The 27240-nt window shown below is 38.3% G+C and overlaps 3 protein-coding genes across 11 annotated transcripts; all 3 read right to left on the bottom strand.

Annotated features, from left to right (window-relative positions):
• Positions 1 to 82: 82 nt before the first annotated feature.
• On the bottom strand, positions 83 to 2793 carry LOC103154116 (potassium voltage-gated channel subfamily S member 3-like). Its single transcript, XM_016662301.1, has one exon. The coding sequence runs from the start codon at positions 2086 to 2088 to the stop codon at positions 733 to 735; it is 1356 nt and encodes a 451-aa protein (XP_016517787.1). The 5' UTR covers positions 2089 to 2793; the 3' UTR covers positions 83 to 732.
• Positions 2794 to 2863: 70 nt separating this feature from the next.
• LOC103154104 (WD repeat-containing protein 35-like) lies at positions 2864 to 15543 on the bottom strand. Its single transcript, XM_007575280.2, has 28 exons — positions 15157 to 15543; positions 14966 to 15083; positions 13345 to 13416; positions 12794 to 12886; positions 12581 to 12709; positions 12281 to 12414; positions 11871 to 12036; positions 11638 to 11783; positions 11305 to 11430; positions 10849 to 11034; positions 10685 to 10720; positions 10535 to 10595; positions 9611 to 9755; positions 9159 to 9228; positions 8862 to 8915; positions 8513 to 8622; positions 8179 to 8398; positions 8008 to 8088; positions 7655 to 7791; positions 6882 to 7085; positions 6658 to 6804; positions 6231 to 6363; positions 6013 to 6123; positions 5512 to 5676; positions 4908 to 5048; positions 4604 to 4760; positions 3557 to 3797; positions 2864 to 3293 (listed from the first exon to the last, which is right to left on the bottom strand). The coding sequence occupies exons 1-28, from the start codon at positions 15178 to 15180 to the stop codon at positions 3143 to 3145; spliced, it is 3558 nt and encodes a 1185-aa protein (XP_007575342.1). The 5' UTR covers positions 15181 to 15543; the 3' UTR covers positions 2864 to 3142.
• Positions 15544 to 17170: 1627 nt separating this feature from the next.
• Positions 17171 to 26872, bottom strand: LOC103154094 (matrilin-3-like). Of its 9 annotated transcripts, none has more exons than XM_007575259.2 (11): positions 26500 to 26859; positions 25084 to 25758; positions 23825 to 23944; positions 23048 to 23167; positions 21717 to 21836; positions 21438 to 21557; positions 21237 to 21356; positions 20962 to 21081; positions 19905 to 20024; positions 18352 to 18453; positions 17171 to 18193 (listed from the first exon to the last, which is right to left on the bottom strand). In XM_007575259.2, the coding sequence occupies exons 1-11, from the start codon at positions 26759 to 26761 to the stop codon at positions 18141 to 18143; spliced, it is 1932 nt and encodes a 643-aa protein (XP_007575321.1). In that variant the 5' UTR covers positions 26762 to 26859; the 3' UTR covers positions 17171 to 18140. The 9 variants fall into 9 exon arrangements, with proteins under 9 accessions (XP_007575321.1, XP_016517753.1, XP_016517762.1 ...); XM_016662267.1 differs by having other exon boundaries at positions 25183 to 25758; positions 26500 to 26858; XM_016662283.1 differs by lacking the exon at positions 17171 to 18193 and adding an exon at positions 18681 to 18694 and having other exon boundaries at positions 18367 to 18453; positions 26500 to 26872.
• Between the last annotated feature and the right edge of the window lie 368 nt (positions 26873 to 27240).

Raw genomic sequence — 27240 nt, 5'->3', positions numbered from 1 at the left:
TATGCTTCTAAATATGTAAGAAGGGCAAAAACATCTTTTTAGATTGAGCGTTCGTCACATCACACATAACTGAATAATTACATATATTTGCATTTGTTTATTTGTCATGAAAGAAAATCCTACCATACGTGGCTTAGACTCTGGAGGAAAGTGGAGTATCATCTGTGAAAAGGAAGGCAGTGTCTTTGAGGATGCCATTCCTTTTACATCTTCAACTGGTTTAATCAGCAATAAAATTGCAATTTTGCAAACTTGATCCTGTTATAGCTATTTTTACACACGTCTCTATTGGTGAATGTGCTCTTTGTTGTTTTTATTTGCCCTGCATGTATTCTTCAGCAAGAAAGGATGAATGTAATCAGTTTTTGTACAGGCAGAATGTCTGTGTAAGGACCTTCTCGATTCTGAGATGGCTGCTGTCCTGCTGACGGTGACTTTCATGCAGAAAAGCAGTGAAATAAAATCTAAGTGAGGCACCGTGTGATTTAAAGTGTGAAGACGTGTCAAAGGAGGATGAACTAGATGTCTCTAAGTGCTGATTTAAATATTTATCTGAGCTGAAACCTCAGACTAAGTACTGACAGCTGCACTAAATGCTCTCAGCTGCCACTGAAACAGATTTGGATACAGATCAGTACACTCGCTCCAACAGTGAAGTTGGGAAAGAACTGTGTGAACGAATGCTCTGAAATTCTAATAAATATTTATGTGAATTCATTTACTCAAGGTGTTCTACCTCAAACTATACCGTCTCTGCCTCTGATGAAGCTTGGAAAACTTGTTGAAGATGTTAGTAATAGGAAGAGCAACAATAAGCAGCCCACAAACGATGCACAGGGTTCCTATCAGCCTCCCCGCTACAGTAACTGGGATTGTGTCACCGTAGCCCACAGTGGTCATGCTGATGGTGGCCCACCACCAGCCGACAGGGATGGTCTGCAGCTGTGACTCTTTGGACTCTCTCTCTACAAAGTAAATAAGAGCAGAAAAGAGAGAAACCCCCAAAGATAAGAAGAGCAGCAGCTGCCCCATCTCCCTGGAGCTGTGCCTCAGTGTGGAGCCGAGAGAGCGGAGTCCAGCTGAGTGACGGGCCAACTTCAAAACACGAAACACTCGGGTCAGCCTCAAGATTTGCACCACTTTGCCAACATTCTCCAGCTCTTTACTCCCGTCTTTCTTTGTGTTATCACAGATTAAAGTCACATAGAAAGGGAGGATGGACAAAAAGTCGATGATGTTCAGAGCGCTGCTCAAGAACTTCTTGGCTGAAGGAGCAACAACCAAACGAAGAATAAACTCTCCCGAGAACAGAAGGATGCAGATGTTTTCCAGCAGGACTAGCAGTGGGTTTTCTATGCGCTTTTCATCAGAGTCCCCCTGATGAAAGTCTGGCATGCTGTTCAAACACATGGAAACAATGGAAACAACCACGGCACTCACAGACAACACAGCCAACACTTTGGCTGAGGTGGAGTAACTGGGATTCTCAAGTCGAATCCAGATATTCCTGCGAACATTTGCACACCAGGAGCCTTCAAACTCTTCCAGCTCGTCCTCTAAAGCGGAAAGATTCTCAGCTGAGGAGCCTGAGCTTTGGCGGTGCTGATCATCATCCCTCTCATCCAAACATATCTTCCGCATCAGCTCCTGAAATCTGTTGCTGCAACACAAATCCAGGTGGTGCTCCTTGATTCCCCAGTACTCGAGCTCCTGGAAAAATGAGACCACACACAACCCGTCAACCAAGTGGAGCTTCCCTGTGAGGTAGAAGTTATGGAGGGAGCAGAAAAAAACTGGGTTGCGGTCGAAATAGAACTCGTTTTCAGAGGAGCTGAAGTCGTCACAGAGCTCCAAAATGGCTGCTCTGGAGGTGCAGCGCAGGAGGCGGGCGAGGCGGGTCTGTGGCAATCTCCTCAGGACAGAGTGAGCCATGCGCTGCCTGAATCCTCCGACATTGATGTTAATGAAGCAGCCATCAGCCTGGTGAAGGACTTTGCCGTATACCATGATGAAGCACCTGCTGCTGTCAAACTCCTTCCTGTTTAGAGCCCCTGCAGACCAGAACACAGGTGTCATGTTGAACGTCATTCATGCACCACGTCTAAATGAAATACAGAAGACGAAATGTAAAGCCGGTAAAGCAGTCATTTCTACTGAAATAATGGCAGAGACTGATAGCATTTTTTAAAAGGATATTCTAGACAAAAAATGATTAGTGGTATCACTAACACTTATAAGAACAAACAAACATCTGTTACAAAGAGGCAGCATAAAGTTACCTGACCTTGTGTTGTCGAGTGGCTCTGCTCAGTCCGGACTGCAGGAGCATGTGAGCGAACAGCAGACTGAAAACTCTGCACAGCTTCTCCCAGGCTGGGACAAGCTCTCTTAAGATGTTTAAACTTTCATGTGTGATGCATGGACAGGCCATGGCGCTGCAGCTCGTGTGAGATCTCCAAGGATTTTAATATGCTTTGATGCTGGGCACTGACATTCTTCCAGAACCGTAAATGTTTAAATGATATTTATGCAACGGCAAAAGGATAAACAAATCTGCTCTGGTCTTTTTTTTGTTGTTGTTGAGGAAATATTGTTTAGAGTTAATTTCCATACCAGCTAAATTTCACAAACCACAGATAAAGCTGGATTTTTGAGAATACTGTGTATTGTAGGGTGTCATCGGGATGAGCAAAGTCTGGGTTTTCACTCCTGGATCTAAAACCCTTGTTTCAAATCTCAGAGAAACAAAAGACAGAGACAAAATAAATGAAATTAAAATTGCTTGTTAATATAAAATTGAGAACTTGTATTATTTATTAAACAAATTAAGTTACCCCCCCAAAAAAATCTGAGAATTTAGTGAGTGTATTTACTTTTGACTTTATTGTAAAACCAGATACAAACTTCTTATGCTTAAGAAATTAAAACATTTGAAGACAAAATATATTTAACTTTCAAACATATACAAAGTGAAACAAAGCTGTGAAACTGTCAACAGCATGTATTCATTGAGCTGCTTGTTTCTAATAACCACGTGTCTGCCTTTTTAGGAGATCTGAACATTTAGCACAAAATAAAAGGCAGATGTTTAAAACGTCCCTTTTCTATCTGAAACAGAGTCCTGCCAGGCAACTTTTGTTCCTTACACTAGTGCACTGTGGCACAGCGGGCAACAGTTATATTTACTGATCTCCTGTTCCAATGCGCAGTGTTTACACACGCTGCACATCCAAAACTGGTACTCCTGGATAGGACGACCGGTCACGATGCATGTGGGCAGTTTTCCCTCAGCTCTAATGAAAAAAGAAAAGCAGAACAGGTTGAAGGAATACCAGGAAATGCTGTGGCAACTTTAAAAATTCACTTTTCAAGGAAGATAAAGACCCCCTATGCTCTGATATGTCATTAACATAATCATACGTACTTCCAAGGATGGTCTTGGTGTTCTTTGCAGAAGGCTTATTGTTTATAGTGTATTGTTTTGAGTCAATACTCTAACAGTGGAAATGTCTATGGATATAATGAGGGTTTGATCTTCACACTGTGGCGTTCTCACCCCTCTGAAGAGTGCTGGGCCTCCACCACGCGGCTGTCCTTCGGGGGATATTTGGTGAAAATCTGCAGGGCCAAATCCTCGTAGAGCTGCCGCTGCTCAGAGCTGAGGCTCTCCAGAGATTCCAGCTTGATGAAGGCCTTTGAGCAGGTGCCAAAGGACCGGTTCGCTGCAGAACACAGAGCCAACAGGGAGTAGATCTCAACTGCGGGGATGACGTCCTCGTACTCACGAAGATGAAGGGCTGTAAGATGGAAAACACGAGGCAAAGTTTAGTGGGTCTACAAACCGACAAATTTCCACTGAAAGATTTCCCAGCAGATTTAAGCTTTAGACTAACTGGCTTTGTCAACAGCTGGCGAATGAAGTAACACAAGACAACATGTCATACATACACAAAGCTCAGTTGAGTAAAAACAATCGTTACATCATCTTCATCTCATCTGATTTAGAAATGGGTTTGACTTTAAACTACAATTCTGATTTCTGAGACATTTAGTTATTCTGGAAATCCTAATGGAGTCTATAAAGTTTATTTATGAGTGATTGTGATTATAAGTAATTCATACGCCCATTAGGTTTAGGCAAGAATGAGCACAGATTGTTGTAGTGTGATTCCTAAGACTTGCAAAGATATGATACTTTAGAAAATATAGTTATTGATTATATTGATGTTTGCACAGGTCCATGTTTTACATCTGATCTGCAAGTTTCTGACTGTTACTGTAACACCATGAGGAGCTAGATGATTCACAGTGGGGGTTTGGGAGGAGATTTTCTCAATGAAACATTTCAATGGATAATTTCAGGATAATTTTTGAACACCAGGTGGCAGAAGACTTCTAAAAATAATAATCTAGTCGTGTTTATCTTTTAAAGACTGTAGAAAACGATCTGATGAATCTGGTTTGTAATTAACAGAATCTATTCAAACTCCACAAATATGAGCTGTTTTTTATCAATCATCGTAAGAAATACCGTAATCATTTATACACATTTAAATTATATTGATATATTTATAATTTTAGGTAAGTGGGAATTATTCCGCACCTGTCCGTGTGGCGTTCTCTGGGTAGCCTGCATGGAGCTGCCTCTGAGCGAGCAGGAAGAAGTGATACGCTTCAGCTCCACGCCAGGCGCTGTCAACGATGCGATTGTCTGACGACGTCGCATCTTCTTCCAGAAGGCCAGCAAGTGCGAATGTTGCCTAATGACAAATAATGATACACACAGCAGTACATAATGTTGATTCAGTAAGCTTGTGAATGGTCCAAAGCAATATTTGTGGTTAAGCTTTATTGAAGAAACTAACTACACACTAAATACAGGGTACAGATGAAGTGAATTAAATTACCTCTGACTTCTTCCCTTTGGCTTTGATCTGCTGGGATGCCTTCACCTGCTCATGGTAGTCCTCAACAAGCTGAGCTGCCAGAACGTAAAGCTTCTTCACCCGCAGAGGTCGACTCATTTTCTTTGCCTCCTTGTCCGCTACCTATAATCAGAAGTCCCGATCACACTCCTCAATTCACCGTTCGACATTTGCAAATAAAGTACTGTTTGGTTGGTAAGTGTAGATTACTACTAACAAACTGGAGCTGTGAGGAGGAGCCTGAACCAGTAAGAGACGTTAATCTTAGTTTTATTCATTGCTTTTAAAATAAAAAAAAGAATGCCATCCAAAATGTAAAAACTTCCTGCTTGAACAGCCAAAAACACCCAGCAAACCCTGAGCCTGGAGTTCTTCCAGCAGCTCGTAAATCTTACTTGTGGCTTAGTAAGTTAGTGTCAATTTTGGCCAAATCTCACTCAGCCAAGGAGAGATTTTATCCAAGAAAGGTGTTTAATTCCAGGGAGTCATGAACAGACTTTTTGACCTGAATATAATAAAACATTTAAAAAAAACAACAACAAAAAAAAACTTGTTTGTAATGATAAAAATAAAACTTTAAGCCCACCTTAAACATGAGTTTAGCTGCATCAAGAAAGTGGTGAGCTTTCCGATAAAGTTCCACTGCTTCCAGAGTTTTATTTTCCTCCAGAAGATGAGAGGCATATTTGGAAAGGAGAGATTTGATCTCCTTCATGTTGTGAGCTCTTGCCAGTTCCACGGCTTTGTTCCACTGATGAAAAAGCAATTAAAGAGAAAGAGCATCAAGTCCTTTTTTGATTAATCACTGCAAAACATTTTGCAGTGATTTATTTATAAGCGGCCCATATATAAAGGGCCGCTTATAAATGTAAAATTTAATAAAATCAAAAGCTCTAATGTTCATCATTTTACATTGTGTCAAACCAAAGAGCTATTGCAGCAAAGATAAAAGTTTTAGAGCAGGATTCACACTCAAGAGCCAAATATCTGTGAGCGGGTGGGCAGGAGGATCCAGGTTGGCTGATCTTGTAGGATCCGTGCGTCACTCGGAAACTCCGGCGCCACAGCTCATCCGTCTGGTTCTCACCTGGTTCAGATGGACGCATGTGTCCACCGCTGCTTTTGGCTGGTTGGACTTGAGGTAGGCCTTCACAGCCTGCTCACACATCCCCACTGTGGCAAACATCTCTCCGATTTCCTACACACAGATAGGCAATAAAATGGGATAGGATGTAAATTTACAAATTGTCCAAATGCCCGCAAATCTCATGGGAACAAAACATAATTTATTTAAGTTTGGTGCACCGGTAATAGTTTGTGATTTTCAGGGAGGTCTGCAGCTAGCTGCTCAAGGCCGTTGTAGTCCTCCAACTTGTAGTAACAATCTGCCAGCCTCTCTTGGTTACGCCCCTTAAGGTAGTATGGGACTGCCTTCACCCTTTAAAGGAAGATGTTTAGAAGTGAGAACAATGATTCAGCTCCTTTTTTACCCTAAACAAAAAAGAATTGAACGACAAACGGGGTGGTGGAGATCAATCTTTTTGGCTACTCTCTTCTTCAATTGTTTCTTTTCAGAATCAAATTTTTCCCCATTTTCCTCCAAACTAAGACGTCATAATTGTATAATTACACAACAATCCACAAAGAAAACTTTTTTTGTTGTTGTCATTGTTTCTACTTGACATGTAGAAATGCTCCCAACAATTAGAAGATGAAAACTAGAATTAAATACCACTTCTGTCTGTCAGCAAAGTAATCTCCAATGCCATTATTGGCTTGGGCAAGCAGAGCGTCATCTGAGTATCCAGAGCCTGTGTCGAGAAGCTGCAGAACCTTGAACCAGTCTCCCAGCTTGATCCTTAGGTTGATGGCGAGATCCCTACCGAGACAGGCACCGTCACATATAAATAACGGATTGAAATTCAAGAGAAGTTGGCATAAAGTGTCTCCATGTACCTCCGATCCATATGCAGATACATGCTCTCAGCTTCCTCAAATCTGCCGAAGTAGGCAGCCACTTCGGCTTGTTTCATGGGCTCGCTCTGCAGGTTGCCCAGGCGCTTGACAAACTGAATGCCCGGGTAGTCTTTGCAGCGGACAAATGCCTCCTCGGCTGTCTTCAGATCCAGCTTTTGTAGGGCTGCCTCGGCCAGGAGGTGCCTGGTAGGTTAGCAATGAAACATGTAGAGACACTATGTTAAGTTACAAATATTAGGGCTACATAGCATGACATGCATTCATTTAGAATCAGTTCAGTTCAGTTCAGTTTATTTATTGCTATCCAAGTCAATTGCATACATCTCAAGATTTCTGAAATAACTCTTCAGTGGAAAAGCCTAGAGTTGATGGTAAATATGATTACTATTACAGATTATGACAAATACATAAGGAAGGCTGGTTTTGTTGTTACAGCCAGTTTTTAAGTGATCCTGCAAGAACTGACACCTGACCCAGAGAACACACAATTGCAAACACTCACACAAACTGCTGTTTGTACTCATATGGGAGCTAGACTTTTCTGTTGGTAGGGTAAAGAAAAGTTCAAATATTAAGAACCTTTTAAAAGTGGATTTGTTTTATTACTTTAAGGTTTTCACAATCTTTTCACTCCAAAAAGTCAACATTACAGTGCGAGCTACATGTCTGCTCCAAAAAAGAAGAGTAAGTTATAAACATCAACAAAAGAAATCTGGGAAAATAATTCCAGCACCGCGTTATGAAAAATTCACCAGAGTCTTGGGTGAGGATTGTCTTCAATGAACTGTGAAGCGTCTTCAATGCCCACTTTCTCAATCAGTGCTCTGCTGTCTCTCAGGGAGCGGATTTCAAAGTTAAAGAGGTTGTCTTTGTTTGGCCGCTCTGGATTCTGCACAGAATCAACCCATGATCATCTGATGAATGTGCATGGACTGAAACTATGTAGTTATCTCAAGAAATGTACATTTAGCTGTTAAATGTTGACATGTTACATTAAAATAATTTTGTGACCAAATTTTAAGTTCACAATGTTTAAAATAAAAAAATTAAAAAACTGAGTTAATAACCATTGTGATTATTTCTTGTCTTAATTACTGTAGTTTACCTTCATAATCTCATCAAGCAAAACTGATTTGATTTCCAGATCCTCAAAGTTGCAGATGTATCCAGAGGTTTGAATGGGCTCCTGTTTAGTACAGATTTAGAGATGTGTTAACATATTCTAACTGTAAATTAGACAGCTGTACACTTGTTCTGATCACACTCAAAAGCTTACTTCCGGGTCAAGGTTCCTGAACACATACATCCTGGTTTTCTCCATCACCGCAAACAAATCCGGATTGTCATTTGCCCACTTCAAGTCCCAGACATCTTTACGCTCAAACTTGGACGGATCTCCTGCAGCGGCCTGGTCTCCTGTCCCTTCGCTTCCGGGAGGACGAACTTCCAAGTCCAACAAAGTTAGCAAGCCCGAGATGTCAATTATGGCCAGACGACTGAAGATGATGATAAATTATGAGACTTAAAATCAGAAATATAATGTTCTTAGATTATTGTTAAAACTTATCTTGGCTTATTCTGCAACACAGCAGATGTCAGTTAGTGGTTACCTGGAGTTGCAGTTTAGAGACAGATAATGAGCTCGGCTGTTTGAGGAATACTTCTGGACGAGGGCTACATTTGGAAGGGTGTATCTCTGGATGATACCGGACTCACGCCCCTGTAACAACAAAGACTTATTTCTTTTTTCTTTGAAATGCCCTGCTGCTGAAATGTGCTATACAAATAAAATTTGATTGATTGATTGATTGATTTTTACAAAGATATGTTTTTACACACGTGTGACTTTTATTTCAAAACTTTAAATCAGCGAGACAACAAGCTGACTGACAGTACAGAACTATTGCCTTGACTCACTGAATTGACTTCCTTTCTTCTATTAAACAGAAATGTACATACCACTATCAGGGTTTTATCTGTTGCTGTAATGCAGCAGATGGGATCTCGAGTTGTCTGTTGAAAATAAAGCAGAACAAATTAATAAGAAATGTAATACTTTTTGATTCATAGTGAACTCTTTGTTTTATTCGTACAGCCATGTTAATTACATAGTTAAAATCATCTTTAAGTGCTTTTGTTATCTTAAGATAGAAGGGAGGGTGCTATTTTGAAAAGCTTTTAGCGAAAGTGGAAACTTTACCAAACTGGGACTTTTGAATGCATAAATACTAAAGAGGGAAAACAAATATATCTTACTGCAAAGGCATTTGAAATGTCTGGATCATCATCGTTGCCTCCAGATGGATTGCTGTCGATGTGATAGAACCTGCAGACAGCGGAAACTGGGCGCATGAGCAAGAGAAAGCACACAGACAAGCAGCTGCCGTTCCTCGGGTGTGATCTTTGGTCCGGGTGCGAGGCTAGTCTTGGCAGGGCAATAAAACACAACCATACTGTCTGGAACCTCAGTGGTACTTCATGAATGAATGAATCCTTTTCACTGTGCTCTCAGGGCCAACTCTTTGCACTGTAATGATGAGCCAGTAAAGCACAAAATAGCACTGTGGTTCTCCACTATAAGCGTTGAGTGATGGGTTGTGTAGAACGCAGAGATTTATGAAAACATGTTGTTTTCTTTCCTAAATATGTGTGTAAACCTTCTCACAGCTGATAATAAGGGAAAATGTAATAAACATGTCTGGACTCACCTCTCCCTGCCCCCTTTCTTTGTTCTGGTCACTTGGTTGATCTCCAAGGCGGTCAGTTTCTTTGCCACTCTGTATTGCCACAGATAGAAAGCTTCTTTGGAAGCAGTGATGACATGTGTCCTCGTCATGGTAACAAATAATGGTTCTAACCAGAAAGAGAAAAAATTCAACATGCAACCTGCTTAGCTTTTGGCAGCTTGGGATGAAATTAATTTGTGCCAGCTTTTACTCTGTTATTTTACAGATTATGTGGGAAAAGCACTCATATACCTCCAGACCTTTTCCATATTTTGTCATGAACCACAAATTGTATTCAACATATTGAACAGAGATTTTATGCATTCAGTTAACACATAACAGTGAAACAGACAGAAAATGAGGCAGGGTTTTCAAACTCTTCACAAATAAACCTTTTGAAAGCATGCCAAGGATATGCATTAGGCTCCCTTTACTCTGGTACCCCCAAGTGAAAACGATTGCAACCAACTCCCTCCAAAATTTGATCTCAGTATCGACCCAGCTGGTCTGTGAAGGATGTTCTCTAATCTGAGTGATCCAAAATTACTTTACAAAAAAGAGCGGCCAAACATTTGTTGAACTGGTAAAGACAGGCAGCTGCAACCAAAGAGAAGAAATTGTGTCCACTCAGGAGGGCAGAACACATATGATAACTTGTAAAAGAAAAATATAAAAAAAATAAATAATAAATAAATAAATAAATAAAAAACAGAGATCCTTTCCTTCCACTTAATAATTATGAGCAAGTTTGTGTCGGTGGAGCAAAAAAATAAAAAATAAAGAAAAAAAAGAAAAAAAAATCCCAAAAAGAACTTTGAAGCTTGTGGTTGTAATGCAATAAAACATTTACAAAGCACTTTATTCCATACTCTCAATAATAATTTGAAAAATCAGTATTAGACTAACCGATGTCAATGTATTTGGAGTCCAGAGGAGTACCAATAGAATTGCAGAGGATCAGGACGTACTGAAAAATAAAAAGAAGGTTATTATATGACCTAGATACCAAGACAGATCACACTATTTTGTAGTGCGAGATTTAAAATCCAACATTACCCTCGCAAGATTCATGGTTTCTGATCCAACATCGTCCTGTAAATCAGCAAATTAGAAAAACAAGATGAAAGAACAATCTCTATTTTCTAACATTAATCAAGTCACTGAGACTAAACGGAGGTTTTTAAAGTCATAGTAAAACCAATGTCTTGTTTCTTTATTACCTGAGGTTGTTTTTCATCGGCCTTGCTGGCCAGGATGCAGAAGTCCCCCGAGGTAGTGATAGAAATTAAGTTCTTGACATATTTCACAAACTTCTCGTTGTTTTTGGTGTCCCAGTAAACTACACAGTACTCCTGGCGTTCTGGCTTTGTGTAGGCGTACACCACGGTGCTGCAACAGTAGCCCCACTGGTGAAACACAAGGAAAAGTGTAAGAAGCATTACCCAAACCATCTCGGTCATTTCTATGTTCTCAAATCTCTTTACTTCTCTTGACACTAAAGACTTGCTGAGTAATTCAGACCTAAAGTTAAGTCTTTCCCTGAAACAATTAATCCAAGTATACCTTACCTAGAAATCTTGAAACAAGCTTATTAGTCAGACCATCAGGATCTCTTGAATTTAGCAGTGTCTACCACAAACAATCTGCCAGTATTAATAAAGAGTGTTAGTATTTACTTTGTAATCTGGCCTTATGTTGGCAAAGTAGATGTAAGAGTCCACAGCCAGGGCGATTCGCAGGCCTCCTCCCTCCCATGAGATCCCAGATAAGTGCTTCCCGGATACTTTCAGAGTTCTCAGATGCTGCACACAAGCAATCACCAGGTAAAGCATTGAAAGAAACATTTTTCAACCATTTCATAAGATTTTTTAACCCCCACTTGTTACTATATTGGTGGTTATCATCGTTCTATTACTTTTCATATTTACTAACGTTATTGATTCTACCGTAGTCTTTGTGAAGTATAGAAATTATATTTTATACTATACTTTTTTGATATACAGACTTGCCTCTCCAAACGGTGTGTAGAACTGCACCACATTAAATTCTTTGTCCATGTTTGTGGCTCTGAGGGAACCTGCCACTGCCAGCACACTGCCACAGTGGTTCCACTGGATACTGATAACATTCATCAGAGCGTCGATATATACCGGGTCTGAGAATAAAGTAGTGTCAAGTGGCTGTTAGAAAACATTTCTCTCACATTCAAAATCAAGGAGTGAAAAGGTTTTCGGTTGCTCACTCTCATCATTCTCATAGCGCATGATCTGACACCTTCCATTGTCGAAACAGATGGCGAGGCACGGACTGTCCGGCTCACTGTAACCCCCAGCTCCTGCGTACCAGTGGATTCCAGCTAAACTGACAGCTCCGGTTGCCCCGGCGAGACAGCTGATGTTCATTTTCATCTGAAAAGTAACAACATTCAGAGTAAGCAAAAAGTAGATTGTGAAGCTGTTATACATTTTTAAATTGAGAAAGCATTCAGAAAAACAGTGGGTTCAGGTGGAACTGTCACAATCTTTTATAACCAAACCAAAAGAATGTGTAACTTAATAATGTTCTTCCATGACAACATGAAAGACTGAAGGTTGTGCAGCTCAACATGGCCGAGTTTCACAATATATACTCCATTTAAGTTCACACACTCACGATGAAGTTTCCTTGATTGTCATAAATATGTACTTCGCCGTTGGCCATGCCGAACAGCAGGATCTTACTGTCAGGAGACCAAGCAACATGAGCAAGTTGACTCCCTTTCAACTCCTTTCCCCAGATCCGGTTGCCTACAAATGAATACAAAATGCAAGAATCATACTGAAGATGTTTATATCCATGTGTTCATAAAGCAATGAATAAATTTGTTAAAATAAATTAAACAATTTCATCTTTCTAAATGTGAACTTTTACTGCCTTAATGCTACGTATTGTTTTCACTTAAAGTAACAGTACCATCCACCGATCCAACAATGACAGCCCCGTCTTCATACACAATGCAGATCTTCTGACCGTCAGCGTTCCAGCTCATGCTCCTCACTACTGATTTGTTCCTGTTGTTAATCATCTCCTCGTACCATGCACCTTGGGACACAACAAAGGCTGACAACTAAGCAACACAAATTCGCTACAAAGCAAACAAAATCTTACTTTGGCTGCTGTCCTCACCTTTGTACAGCATCCACACAATAATGAGTCCATTCTGGTCACTGGTTGTCAATTTTTCATTCCGTTCATTCCAGGTCACTACCTGCACTGCACCTGAAGGTGTTTCAAGTATGAAAAGGGAGATCATTTTTATTTTACTCATTTTTGCTTGGATACTACAATTGGTATGAATATAAAAACATAAACATACCAACTACCAACATAAAAACAAATAATAAAAAAAGAAAAGAAAAGAAATATAAAAGAAAACACATAAAGCAATTACATATGCATTTCAAAAATATATTTTAGAATAGAGTGCTGGACTAAAACAAACGTAAGGATCAAACCCTATTGGCCGTACATCTTAAGAAGAAAGATATTTCTTTGCAATATGTGCTACTACTGAGTCAGACGTAACTTATTCTGTTATACTATGATGCTGGATGTACTCAAAAAGTATAAATATCACCCCACAAAAAAATTGTAAGGGAGCATTTCTTTTAGCGTGTAAATTAATTTCACTTCATGCAGGAACAATCATGCAATATAATGCTGAGCACAATACTCACCACCGTGTCCTTCCAAAGTCTGATTCATGGACAGGTTGCTGGGGGCAGCAAGACCTTTCAGTCTATTGTCGTCTAAAAACAGTAAAACCATTAATGAGATGATTTATTATTTATTGTGAGTTGTACAGTATCAGGGAAACATTTATTACTGCCTTCTTGTGATCACAATATTCAAAAATCTAATGTGACTGCGAAGTTAATACTTGCCCAATTTATTATGAGAATGCAGAACAAAATGGGGATATAATTACCTACAATTAAGTACACTCAATTTAGCTATTTGCTTTATGGATGTTTAAAAGCAACAGTTTTGATCAATTTTCTAGTACGTTTATCATTTACAGAACAACCGAAGGCCTGTCCCACCGATAGAGTGGTACCACTTGTGCTTGTAGAGACTGAACATTGGGAGACCTGTGGTAAGCCTATTAAAGTTTCAGCAGATTTCTTTTAAACTGTAATGCCTATTGTTTTATTTCCCCCATAATCTCAGTCACACAAATGTTATGTAACATTTCATAAATACACTCTGACACATACAGAACATTAATCCTTACTACAATTACAACAGGTATTTAACTGAAGGTTGAGGTTTTTCGGATTCAGCAAAACAAACTTGTGCATTATTAGGTAATGACGTCGATATAAAACAAACTCGCTCTACTTTATTTTTTTCTATAAGTGATCTTCAAAAATATTCATACCTCTTCAACTATTTTACTTTTTGTATAAAGTGAAATTCTGTATGTACTATACACTTCCAAATATTTCAGTTTTTTGTGAGGTTTTTGTTATAAGGTCTCCAGATGTTTTCCCTGTCCAGCTTCCCTGTCCCTGCTTAAGAAAAGCATCTATTTTTCTTAAGCAGAAAAATAATTTTATTTTGTACTATCAGGTTGAGTTCAAGTAGGTAGATTTCAGCTTTTTGCTTCTGGGCCAAAAGGTACATCTTTATTCTCATCAGACCAAAGGACCTCCTTTCAGGGGTTTGCTGTGTCTGTTACATGTCTTGTGTCATAACATGTATAGTACACCAGTGTGAAACATTATCTTATCATCAAACTAAATTCTCCATAACAGCTATTTTCCCCCTTGATAACAAAATAGTGTTTCTAGTTGTATTTACTGCTCCTTAGCTGTTTTCATCAATGACTATTCTCTAATTGCCTTGTGTACCATGTCATGTCATTCTTTCTCTTTCATGTTGCATTGCATTAGAAGATATTTACAGTTGTTGTTGTTCTTCTTTCTCCCCATAACAGTCACCATACCTTTAAGTTCTACATGATCAATTCATAGTATTTTATAATAATTTCATCTCTTCTGATATTTTCCTTATACTCCTTGACCCTCTGGTATTTTGTGAAATGTTCTTCTTTTCTGATACTTTCCCCATATTTTCTGCAATACTTCCATCCCTTTTTTTTTTTTATTAATAACTGCTTCACATTTGAATTGCTATTTAATCTCTCCCCTCTAGGAAATGTTTTACAGCTGATTTGCTTGTATCTTTGTTTTGTTTATTACGGAGGTTTTTGTTGTTGTTGTTATTGTTTTATCACAACACAAAGCAAGTAAAGCTGTAAAGAAACCGAACTCCAGTTTTAAACTTTCAACTTACCTGTCTGTGTTTCAAGCTTCAACACTCTGAGCAGACCATCTTCTCCGCCACATGCAATGAACCCTTGGTGTTTGTTCCAGGACAGGCATTTCAGATGAATGTTGTTGGGAATAGCGATCTACAGGACACAGGAACGTAAGAGGCAAGTTGTTTTCAATATGACACATACTGTCAGTGGTTTAACTGCTCACCTTTTTGCTGAGGTAAATGAACATGGTGGTTGCGGGATAATATTAACTCTGACTTTAACATACGAATATACAATAAATGTCTCGGTGAGGAAATGTGACTCTTAAAACGAGCTAAAATTAGTCGCGTGGCCTGTTTGAATGCGTCGTTTTTACTGTAGCCCACACCGTTAGCTTAGCTAGGTTAGCTTTAAATACCTACGAAAACAAAAGGAAACACATTTTGTTTTTTCTAACTGTACTTAGTAAAGCCGCTCTTTTGTTATAAGAAGTAACGATGGGTACAGCGTTTCAAAACGGTTCACAGACGAAGTTTTACTGCTTTTGTTGACAGACTGGAACCATCAACGGCTTCAGATTCCAAACGTCTCCCATGGTAACCATAGACCGGAAGCATCAAGAATTTCGTGCTACTGGTAGTTGTAGTTTTTCTCGTTAAAGTGCTGCGGTAGGAACTTTTCGACCTAATCGCCGAAAAGTCTTGCTCGTTTGCTTGTTGTTCTAAATGGGATTAGGCTTTGCAATACCTTGACTAATTATGAAATTTCCATCTATTCATCCCGAAAAAGGAAAAACAAAAGGAAAAAGCATTAAAGCATCATAATTAAGACTTGTTTTAAAGTTAATTTGTCTAAAATTCAGTAAAATCACTGTGCTGCAAGTTATTTTTTGCGTCTAGTTTTGCATGAAAGAATTTAAACATGCCAAGGTTTGTAATTGTCTAAAGCGCACTGTTGCACATAAATTAAGCAAACCTAATTTTTTCATGAGCACAAGGCATTACACAAACTTTAGCATACTTTTCCTATTGATAAAACTACTTCGTTGTTTTTATCTGAGTAAGAAAAATCCTAAAAAATAAGTGGTGCCAAATTTCCATTCATTTACATTGCAAAGCCAAATTCTCAACTTTGATTTTTTTTTTGTTTCTTTGTGAGGTGCAACTACAAATTACAGTGTAATTTTGGGGAATTTTATGTGCTACACAAACACAAAGTGGTGCATTGATAAGTAAGAGGAGAATAAACATGTTTTTCAAAGTTCCTCTTAGTAAATGTAAATTCTTTAAACACCTTTTTATGAAATAGGTGCAAGTCTTTTGTTGTATGCTTCTACCAGTTTTGTGCATCTAAAATGTTGTGCACAAAAGCTTACTCAGAATTAATGGAGAACGTGTGTGAACAACCCCAGTCTCTCACTTAGTTGTCATTTAGGTCTAGACTTTGACCAGGTTATTCTAACGCATAAAATTCACTGGTCGAAACCAGTTCATTATTTCTCAAGCTGTATGTTTGGAGTTGTTTTCCGGCTGGAAGATAAACCTCACCCAAGCCTCATCTTCAGGCTCCAACACTTTTTTTCTCTAGGATTTTCCTGTGTGTCACTGTATCTTCCGATCTGATCAGCTTGCTTGTCGCTGCTTAATGAAGGCATTCCCGTAGTATGAGGCTGCCCCTACCATGTCTTCACATGAGTTGTCTGTCAAACATTGCATTTCTCAGAAGGCCGTCTGGAGCTCCATGTGCCACATAACTTCTGTGTCGCGTAAAGCTGCAAATAATAATTTTTAGAGCTCTTTTATAATTAGGAATTTCTTCTTGCTACTCCTCCATGATAGTTATTTGTAGAGTGCATGGATAGTTCTTGTCCTATCAACAGATTCCACCACTTGAGCCCTATAATTCTGGAGCTCCTCCAAACCAACCACAGAGTTCTTGGATACTTTTCTGATTATTTCCTCGTCAGTCTAGGTGATCATGTCATGTCAGGGTTGCCCTCAAATCATACTCTGTTTTCAGGTGATGGACAGTACAACGTCAATGTTCAAATGTTTAAATATTGTTTTATAACAATCACGCTTCCAGTGACAGTACATTATCTCTGGTCAAACTGCACTGTTACTTTGTCTTGATCCTGTTTGATCACTTGTGTTCTCTAGCAAACCTCTGGAGCCTTCACACATTTATTCTGATATGAAATTACACACCATTTACTGTTAAGTGAAAACCAAAGGCAGTTGATTGCACCTGATTTTATTTTAGGTTATCAGAGGAAAGGGTCACAGTGCATTTTACACTTTTCAGCTTGCCAGCTGTAAGACAATAAAAGCCATGTATTACCATCTTTCCATTTCACTGTTTTGTGTTGGGCTAATAAACAAAATCCCAGTAAAATGCAATGTAATTTATAGTTTGAATCAGCACAATATTGCTTATTTGAAGCAATGTGGCTCTCAAATAACAATACACCTGTCACATAAAACATGTATTCATGAAAATATCCTAACTTTGTTAATGATGTCATCACTTTTGATCAGATAGGAAAGTAGCAATAAGTATCAGCAGTAATATAAAGACTATCTTTTAAAAGAGTCAAGACAGTTGTGTGGAAAACATTGATTCATAAAATGTATTCATTTCTGCAGCCGTTCCCATTACAAAACATGCAAATAACTGTTTTCTATTTCAAAAAGCACCACAATGCATTATTCAAATGTAGACACACAAAGACAGAAAATAAAATAAAATAACTGTTTATAGAAAATACATTCTCAAAAACCTTTAGCTTAACATAATCTCTAATTAAAAGCATTGTTGCCAAGAAAACTGGGCCAAGTCTGAGTCACATTTAAACTCCCTAAACTATTTCACCAGGGAGTTCAACAATTTTTTTGTTTGCTAAAACAAACAAAAAAAAACTTGACCTGTTTTAAGGAATCAAAGCAAATTATATAACGTTTAATTGGTTTATACAAGAAGACATAAACATAGTCCTGTTGAGTTGTCTTTTTTTTAAATGTGGGCAATTACACCAGAGTTGTCATCAATGTAAGTTTATCAAAAACACAGCACCAGAGCAATTTGTTGTAACATTAAAAACACACTGCAGATTTTCAGACATTAGGAAATTTAAATTTTTACGGAACATGATATTCTGTAACAGTGGAATAAAAGTGCTGAGATTTTTCCTCTAGCTTCTCTTTGTTCTCAATGTTGGAATGTGCCTTCAATGTCGTTTACTTTGTCTGAAAGTTCAGAAAGTGAACAAACAGTCAAGGAAATGTAAATATTTCATGGAAAAAAGTACAAATTTAATGTAAAATATTGTATAATATAAACTGATCTGAAAGATTGTTGTCTTTAAAACCAATCTAAGTTGTAAAATGAAATCTAAATATATGGACTCAGAAAAGGATATTTTTCCTGGTGAGCTCCTGAATGGCTGACTGCACTTTTTTCTGGAATACAATTTGAGCTTCGCACATGCAGGCATCTTCTGAAATTTCACTCCTCATTTCCTCTGAAACAATAAAAACACATGTCTGACAGGGGCAGAAGAAATTTTTGATCGTCGTATGCTGAGTATATGACATAGCAGGTAAAAAATTTATATTGGAATCAGAGATCAATGTTAGATGAAACTGAAAGTGTTATTTCATATAAGGTGGCTCAGTAGTTTAAGACAAAGATTAGTAGTTTTTCTAAAATGTTAAAAAGTGTAACCAATTACAACCTTAATATGCTTACTTAATGAGGTCCACCTTAAAACACACAACATGAAAAGACATCCAGCAACATGTTACTAACAATGCAAAGAAACTAACATTTTAATAGTTAAACGTTTTCCTACAGAACCCTTGTCTATAAACTGTGCAGAACAATTAAACATACTGTTTTATCAATTTCTGATCTTTATGTAGTTATAAACAAAACACACATTTTAATGTAAAGGTGCAGAAATGAGTTAAACGCAAATAGTTTTGGAGCCATTCCTGCAGGTAAAAAACACAGCTATTGACCCTTTTTGTAATAAAGCCAGTAGTAAATTTTCAACTAATGGATTAATAATAACTGAAATCAAGTACATGGTGCAAAAATGTTAAGACTACAATGAACTGCAAAGTTTCTGTTTGAAGTTAGGTCTTTCTGTAAAACCACCCTGAGCAGTAACTATCTGTAAGGTTTTATCACTCCCTTAGATTGTTGAGTAAGGATTTCTTCTTTTCTTCAACATTTCTTCAGATTTTTTAGATTTGCAGACCTTCGTTTATGTACAACTCCCTCAAAAAGGGCACATGTTGCTATTTTATAGCACAAACAAGTGTCTATGTTACCTTCAGAGGTTATAAAAATGCAAACATTAAATTTGACTTTGTAATCTGACACCTTAATATTGGACCTCTGTCCCTTTTCAACATTCCACCTCCAACAGGTCATTGCAACAATGCTTCTGTGAGTAATTGACAGCAATAAGTTTCTGACTCAGTTGTGTATTTCTGCAGATGTCAGTAGGACCTCAGGGAAGGGCCTACTGACTACTTTTTTTTTTAAAGTTACATACTTCACCTTTAACATGATCATTCTAAATAGAATTTGAGATAAAGCTCAGCTCTTTTGTGTAACTTCTTTGAACATTGCAAACCAACAGTAGGGGTTAATTCAGTAAGGTACAAACTCCTTAGTAGATTGTAATGAGTTAATCTTTCCCACAGTTGAATGATGGTCATTAAATTGTTTGGACATGGCCTTGCAGCTCTTCCTTGTATAAATGGGCAGATTTTTTTCCTGCCTTGGAATTGTGTTAACAAAGCCCTATATTGAGAGTCAGGTAAATTTCCATGAACACTCCAACAGTTGTAGGGAAGACCAAGTCAGACTGTTTATTCAGGAAAAGTGTAACTCCAAGAGATCATCTATAACCAAACAATTTGAAGTGTGAGAACGGTGTGCTTTGAACACAGAAAAACTTACGTGAACATGTTTTCTGGTCTGAATTTAGTATGTATCCTACTCGACACTTGCAGTTGTAAGAAACACCATTGTTGATGCAGATATGCTGGCAGTCGTGTCCCTGAATACATGCATCCAAACCTGAAGGAAGACACTGAGTGAGTTTACTCTGCCCCCTCCATGGTTTGCTTATCAAATTAATGTTTAGTCTATGACATAACCTGTGAATGTTTGAATCACGTAACTTAAGAGATATAAGAAAGAAAAGTCCCAGAATGTCATATTTCTTAACATCAGACATTCAGACTTTTTGTTTTCTGGTGGTTGTTTTATTCATTTTTCCATTGTAGAAAAAAGGCAGATAGATATAAATGCCAGAAAATCTAAACTGTGGATGGAAAATAATCATCTGATCTACTTATTCATAGCCCATTTATAAGGATCCATAAATTAAGGAAGCTACTGACCATGCCAGTTTCTATTCTGGCATGGTCACGCTGCATGTTTTGCTGCTTAGGGTTTGTGCTCAACTGCTTTGTAACTTTACTCCTCCAGAAAGGTAGTTTTGTTGTTGTGTTATGACGCTGGGAGCATGAAAATTATTTCACAGAATAGCACTGGCATCTCATTGTGTGAAAGAGTCACGGAAAGAGTTTCATAATACGTTAAACATGCAAACGAGTAAATATTGAGTTGACACAAGTTGCCTCAAAGACAAATTTTGGAAACAGAGAAGAAATCAAATTTCAAAGTCATTTAGGTCCCAGGTTGTCAAACTGGTACACAAGAATCTGCTGGCACAAGGTCTGCTTTTAGTGGTAGGATACATGTTGTCTTAATTTCCAAGTTAAAACAACAAAGCCAGTAACTACAAAAAAGTAACAGTGTAATTTCTCTGCCCTTGCAAACATTTTAGCAACATGTTTATTAAAAGAGGTTAATGCGTCCTAAGTATCTATATAAGTGCCACCATTTTTTTTTATCCCTTTCCACCTTGAAACCTGGAAAATGTACACTTCTGAAATGTTCTACAAAAATCAAGCTGGATTTTAAGTAAAATACAAATAAATTTGCTTACGTGAGCATGTCTTTCTGTCCATGTTGAGCGAATATCCCAGCCGACACTTGCAGACATATGAGCTTCCACTGTTGACACATATATGCTGGCAGTCATGTCCCTGAGAACATGCGTCTGAGCCTGAAAAGAAAAGGAATCAGAGACGCCTGATATCAGAAGTTCTTTTCTTTTGGAGAGCATTTTATGTTGCCATAAAAAGCTGCACATGAAGCAGTCCTGCTGTGACGATTTTCAATTGTTCATATTTTTATGCAGAGTGGAATGTGGATTCTTACGTATGCACGTTTTCCCGTCGGGATTCAAAACATATCCTGTTTTACATTTACATACAAACGAGTCATCGGCTTTGACACAAATGTGTTGGCAGCCATGTTCTCCTGCACATGTACCTGAACCTGAAATGAGAAGCTATTACATCTGTGTGCCTCAGATGAGATGCATTGAACAACTGCTTATCCAGAAAAGAAAAATCTTACGTGAGCATGTTTTTTTATCTGGATTCAGCACATATCCTACTTCACATTTGCACATGTATGAAGCGTCACTGTTTACACAGATGTGCTGACAATCATGCCCTTGAGAACATGGATCAGAACCTGAAAAGAAATCACACGTGATCCAACATCTCCAAACACAGTGAGAAAAGCAGTGAGAGGGAGGACAGTTTTCGATATATACCTGACACTAAATGTAAGAATCAATATTCCATCTCACAAATAACTTTTTGAGACAAAAATATCATAGTTTTGTCTTACGTGAGCACGTTTTCTGGTCTGTATTTAACACATATCCCGCCCGACACTTGCAGACATACGATGCATCACTATTTTCACAAATATGATGGCAATCGTGTCCAAGGGCACAAGGATCAGAACCTGGAAAGACAAATTTGCATGAAAAAAATATCTAGTGCTGCAATTAATTCTAGCCTAACAGACAAAGAAATTAAAACAAGCGATGCAAAGCTTTAATGCAACAATAATCAAAAGGAACAGTAGGCGTATTCCAGTTTAATAAGAGGAGCATAACTTTTTTTTTTTGCAATATTTGGGATTTACTCTGTTTTTTTTAAGCATTATCACACAAAAATTCTCTCTCTATATCCCTGTGAAACCTCAGCATGGCCACCAGCAAAGCATACTAAACGTGGCTGCGAGTTTCCTTACGCGAGGATGTTTTGTTGTCTATATTCAACAAATATTCTTTGCGACACATGCAAACATAAGAATCTCCACTTTTGATGCAAATATGTTGGCTGTTATGTTCTGAAGAACATGCATCCATACCTGCAAAGAAAAACTTCCACATTGACACACAAACAAAAGTCCCCTCTGTACAGCCAAGCTAGAATGCGGTTTTAGAAACAATTTTGTACGTAAATCGATGATACCTAGAAATCTTTTGCCTAAGTTCGAAGGAAAAGGGAGGAAAACAGACAAAAGTGTAATTTACACATATTTTGAGTCTGCATCTAACACACATCCCTCTTAACATTTGCATACGTGATAGTCGCCTTTGCTGAAACACATACAATGGCAGTCATTTATCTAAACCGGAAAAGAGGTGATGTCGTGCCCAAACTGCTGAGTCACTTTGTACGACTGACAAAGTAAGTGGAAAGAAATTTAAACAAGAAAAAAAAGGTGTGCTGAGTCAATACTTTGTAAAGCTAGGCTTTGCTGTAGTTGAATATACTGTGACGTTTACACCAGCTTTGCACATCTAGAAACATTTCTAGATTTTTCTTTGTAAAACAGCATAAGCCCAAAGTAACTTTGGTTTATGTTCATAGTCATGAACATAAACCAAAGTGAAAGTCCATAATCTCAAGTCTTTTGTGACCTCTAACAATGTTTTCTTATTTGATTAAAATGTCAAGTACTCAGTACTATTTAACCTACATAACTAGATATATTGCTGTGCAAACACAACAAAGTAAAGACATGAACGTCTATTGTCAACCATTACTTTAAGGCATTTGCAACAGCAAGTTCCAGTTTTGCATCTGCAAGCTGGCTAATGTGAAGAGACCTTTGACCACCACAGCTGAAACTTATGATCTATTGAAAGAAACCAGTGTTCTTACGTGCACATGTTTTCTTGTCTGTGTTCAACACGTATCCAGTTCTGCACTGGCACACGTACGAGTCACGGCTGTTGACACAAATGTGCTGGCAGTCATGTCCCTGGGTACAAGCATCTGCACCTGAAAAAAAAAGTCATTCACCCATCAGGGTGAGATAGTTGAAGATGATGATACGGATTTATAAAGTTCCACCACCTAACAGTCTGTTTTAACTGTGCTCTGCTAGGCGTTCATATGCAGTAATACGGCTCAAACTAGCAGAGACTTGCTTAGTTTTGTAAGCCAGTATGTAAATGGTTGTCAAGTAAGTTGTTAAACTCTGTCACATTTTTAAACCAAGTACCAATGACTGTCTTTTCTCTGTCACTAGAGCTTCAGCATCTGGAGCTCTGTTTACAGAACTTGAAGAGAACCTGCACACTCACACTGAGCTTTATGCAACCAGTCAGACATATTAGTAATTACAGGTTGCAGGTCTTCTGTAGCCTGTTTGTTTCTTTATGCAAATTCACAACTATATCACCCTGCACATATCTGACAAGTACCATGAGGTGGACAAAGATCAGGAAAGTCATTGTTATGCAAACTTAAAAGAAGAGAACTCAATATAGAACCTTGAAGCACACCAAGATTGCTGTCAGCAACTGTAATTTAATAGAGCACTTTTTTTATTATTTGGATATAATCTTATAGCTAACTAACAAAAGACATGTCTGTACAATATTTAATCTTAAGGTATGCTGAATACTGAGAAATAAGATTTATTTTTATTCTTACGTGAGCATGTTTTCTTGTCTGGATTCAGGATGTAGCCAGGGTGACACTTGCAGATGTACGAGTCACCACTGTTGACACAAATATGCTGACAGTTGTGTCCTTGATCACACGGATCCAAACCTAAAAGGAAACACTTCACTGTCCGATTGGCTTATGCTTACTAAAATCACAGTAAAATCAGTTTTCCTTGTATTATTTGGTTAGTCTGTGAGTATTGAGATAATCTGCCACATGCAGGTAAGTTTGTATGATCTTTGTTAATCAGCTAAAGAGATGTTACATTTATCTTATGTGATTTGAATTTTACGTATTTGTAAGACGTATTTAAGTAGCTCAGTTTCTATAAATTCCAACTACACCCCATCCATATGTGAACCATGCAGTCAAATAGAAAGTGAATCCAATCACAAAACTTGTCTTCAGTAAGGATTTTACCATTGCTGTAAAACACAAGTTGTTCACACCAAAACCCCCAAATACTCTTTAGGTTCAACTGGATGTTTAACAGGAAGCTTTTTCCAAGGGACCAGTTATTTGCGATGTTTGAGCTAGTGAATGTCATCGTAAGAAAGGTATTTAGTATTTAGTCTTCAGCACAGGTCCAAGCTAAGTACATTAGCTTTGATAGAGTATGGTTGCTTAGCTGAGAAATGTGTGTAAAGCATATTTTTCTTTAAAATATTGTAAAAAGAATAAAATGAAATGTTTTAAACCATAAGGTATGGTTTAAAACTTCTTTAGGAAAGTGGCTGTGTTTAGTCAAGTTCTTCTAAATATAAGAGAACAAAAGAAATTTCCTACTTAAAAAATAATGCCAATAAAAGACTTTTCTGATGCTTTTTTTTAAAGCTCTAATTGCAAAGCAGTTGCCTTTAGTGAGTTCCTGCTTTAGACAACTTTTTAATGGCTTGCAGCACTTATTACAGCAGCAGCAGCACATTTCTTTGAACAGAATAGACAGCATCATATGAAGTTTCCTACATTTTAAAGAATGTGGTCAGAATCTGAATCATCTCTTCTTTAAGTTGGTTAGTGTGGAACTTATTATTTATGCTTAATGCTTATTGCATTAATACCACTCAGTGTTTTCAGTTGCTGGACGTCTTTTCAGTAGCATGTCCAATTAGTGATAAATTAGTGGTTGTCTTTGTGCTGCACTTAAAATTAAAGAAGAGGACCACTAGCCTTAGAATGAAGATCCTCTCTATGGTGCTGCCCATATGCTCACAGGTGAATAGAATAGGACCGATCTGACATACCGTTGTTCCCTTCACGGACACGCTTATTATCGTCTTTCCTGTCATTTAGGCCTAGTCCGTTATCATCAATATCTGCACTCCCATTATCATCATCCTTACCACACAAAGTTTCCCTAAACTTAGACGTAAGCTTCTCGATCACACCATAGGTCTCCACATAGAAGACATGGTCATCGTGTGGCTGGCTGGCCATAAGTTTCAGGGAAGCCATATCAGCTCTGTCAACTCCCACTGCATACATTTCAATCCCAGATGCTCTGGCTGTGGCTGACACCTCCTCCACCTTGTCCTGAGGTCTGCCATCGGTCACTATAATAGCCACCTTAGCAATGTTCATGGAAGCGGATCGGGCCCCGGCCTCCTTGGTGAAGGCTTTTTCCATGGCGGTCCTGATGGCCATTCCCGTCATGGTGCCTGAAGCTAAGGGCTCAACTTGGCCGAGTGCCTGCTTCACAGATGATTTGTCAAAAAAAGTGTTGAGGAGGAACTCAATCTTGACTGTGCTCGCATAATTAACGAGGCCGACACGAGTGGCATCTCTGCCGATGACCAGGCTGTCCACCATGTCCTGCAGGAACTCCTTGGCCTTTTTAAATTCAACAGGGCGCACACTGCGGGAACTGTCTATGATGAAAACCAGGTCAATTGGGCGATTTTTGCAGTTAGTTCTTGTTGCTGTAAAGAAAAAAGAACACAGTTTTATTAGATTCGTTATATGTTCTCTTTTTTTTGTAAGCAGAGAGAAAAAATATTCTTACAAGGAAAAGTTAATTAGGTGTTTTATTAGCTACTTTTATTTTGACATTTGTGTATCATGTCTATATATGTGTTTCATGCGTTATTTCATTGATTTTCTTATTTTATAACATGACAGCACACATGCACTGCATTTGCCATCACTGGCATCCATATGTATTTATGTATTTTTCTTTTTTTATGTATTTATGTATTTTTCTTTTTTTGTTTTATTGCATAAGCCCAATAACAGAAAAGACAAACGTTCTAATATTATATTTGATTTTACTGGTTGGTTAATTTTCTTCCAGAAATTATATTGAAAATGTGTTCAGTTTAGCACAAAACAATGAACAAACAGAAAATAAAATCATATATTGTAAGAAAAAATATATATTTTTCACACATTTTTCTGTACCTAGTTCTTATGTTGAGATGTTCAGTGCTTGCTACTGATTGTTGCTGGATAATCTCCAGCAGGCTGCAAGGAGCCAGATGGTGCAGCTTTACGCTGAGATGGCTTGGACCCATGAAACCAAGACTTATTGCGATCAATTTAGCAAATTAAGAAAAGTGTGTGTGTCGGAAGAGAGCTAAATAGTTCTCTCTTCCGCATCCAAGTTTGAGTTAGCTAGCAGTTAAAAATGACCACGGGAAAAAAAAAAAAAGAAAACGCCCAACCTGCGTCATATCTCAGTCCCTCGTGCCTCAGGTAGATGTCGCCATTTTTCCGCGCGCCCCGCTGCAGCTGGACGCTTCTCTCGCCACCCCGCCGGACCTCCTGAAAGCCTTTCTCACTCTGCGCCTCTACAGACTCTAAGTCCGCTGATAGGTCATAGCGCCCTGTAGACACCTGACGGTGCAACCGGGGCTGTGGGAGAGAGCCCTGAGATCCCGCCGCCAGGATACCAAAGACCACCACCTTCCACACTAAAGAAACCATCTCGACTTCGTCCAACTGGCTTACAGCAGGGTGCACTCCTATTTATATCCTGCACGACCACTACCCATAAGGCGTGGAGAGTCGGGGATCCAATCCAGACCCTTTAAGTCGTTAAATGAGGGTCAATCCAATTTATCATAGACTAAAGACGTTCTGAGTTTAAAGCTCCTTAAATATTTTCACTTTCTGAAGTTGATATTGGGGATGATTTTATAAAAATGTTTTTGCATAAATAATATGCAAAAACATATCAACTTCAGAAAGTGAAGCTGATATGTAGAAAGGTGATTCCACATATCATATAACCTGCAACAGGTTATATGCAAAAAACTGTTGGGTTTTTGTATATATAATATGCAAAAACCCAACAGTTTTTTGCATATTATTTATGCAAAAACTCTTATACCCCAGAGTTACGCCAAATGCAACCATTTAACATAAAAAGCTACCTCTGTGTGAATGTAAATTTCATAATAAAT

The sequence above is a fragment of the Poecilia formosa genome, unplaced genomic scaffold (assembly GCF_000485575.1).
Source record: "Poecilia formosa unplaced genomic scaffold, Poecilia_formosa-5.1.2 Scaffold8, whole genome shotgun sequence".
NCBI classification, from domain to species: Eukaryota; Metazoa; Chordata; class Actinopteri; order Cyprinodontiformes; family Poeciliidae; genus Poecilia; species Poecilia formosa.
This window is presented reverse-complemented; position numbering and strand designations above follow the sequence as displayed.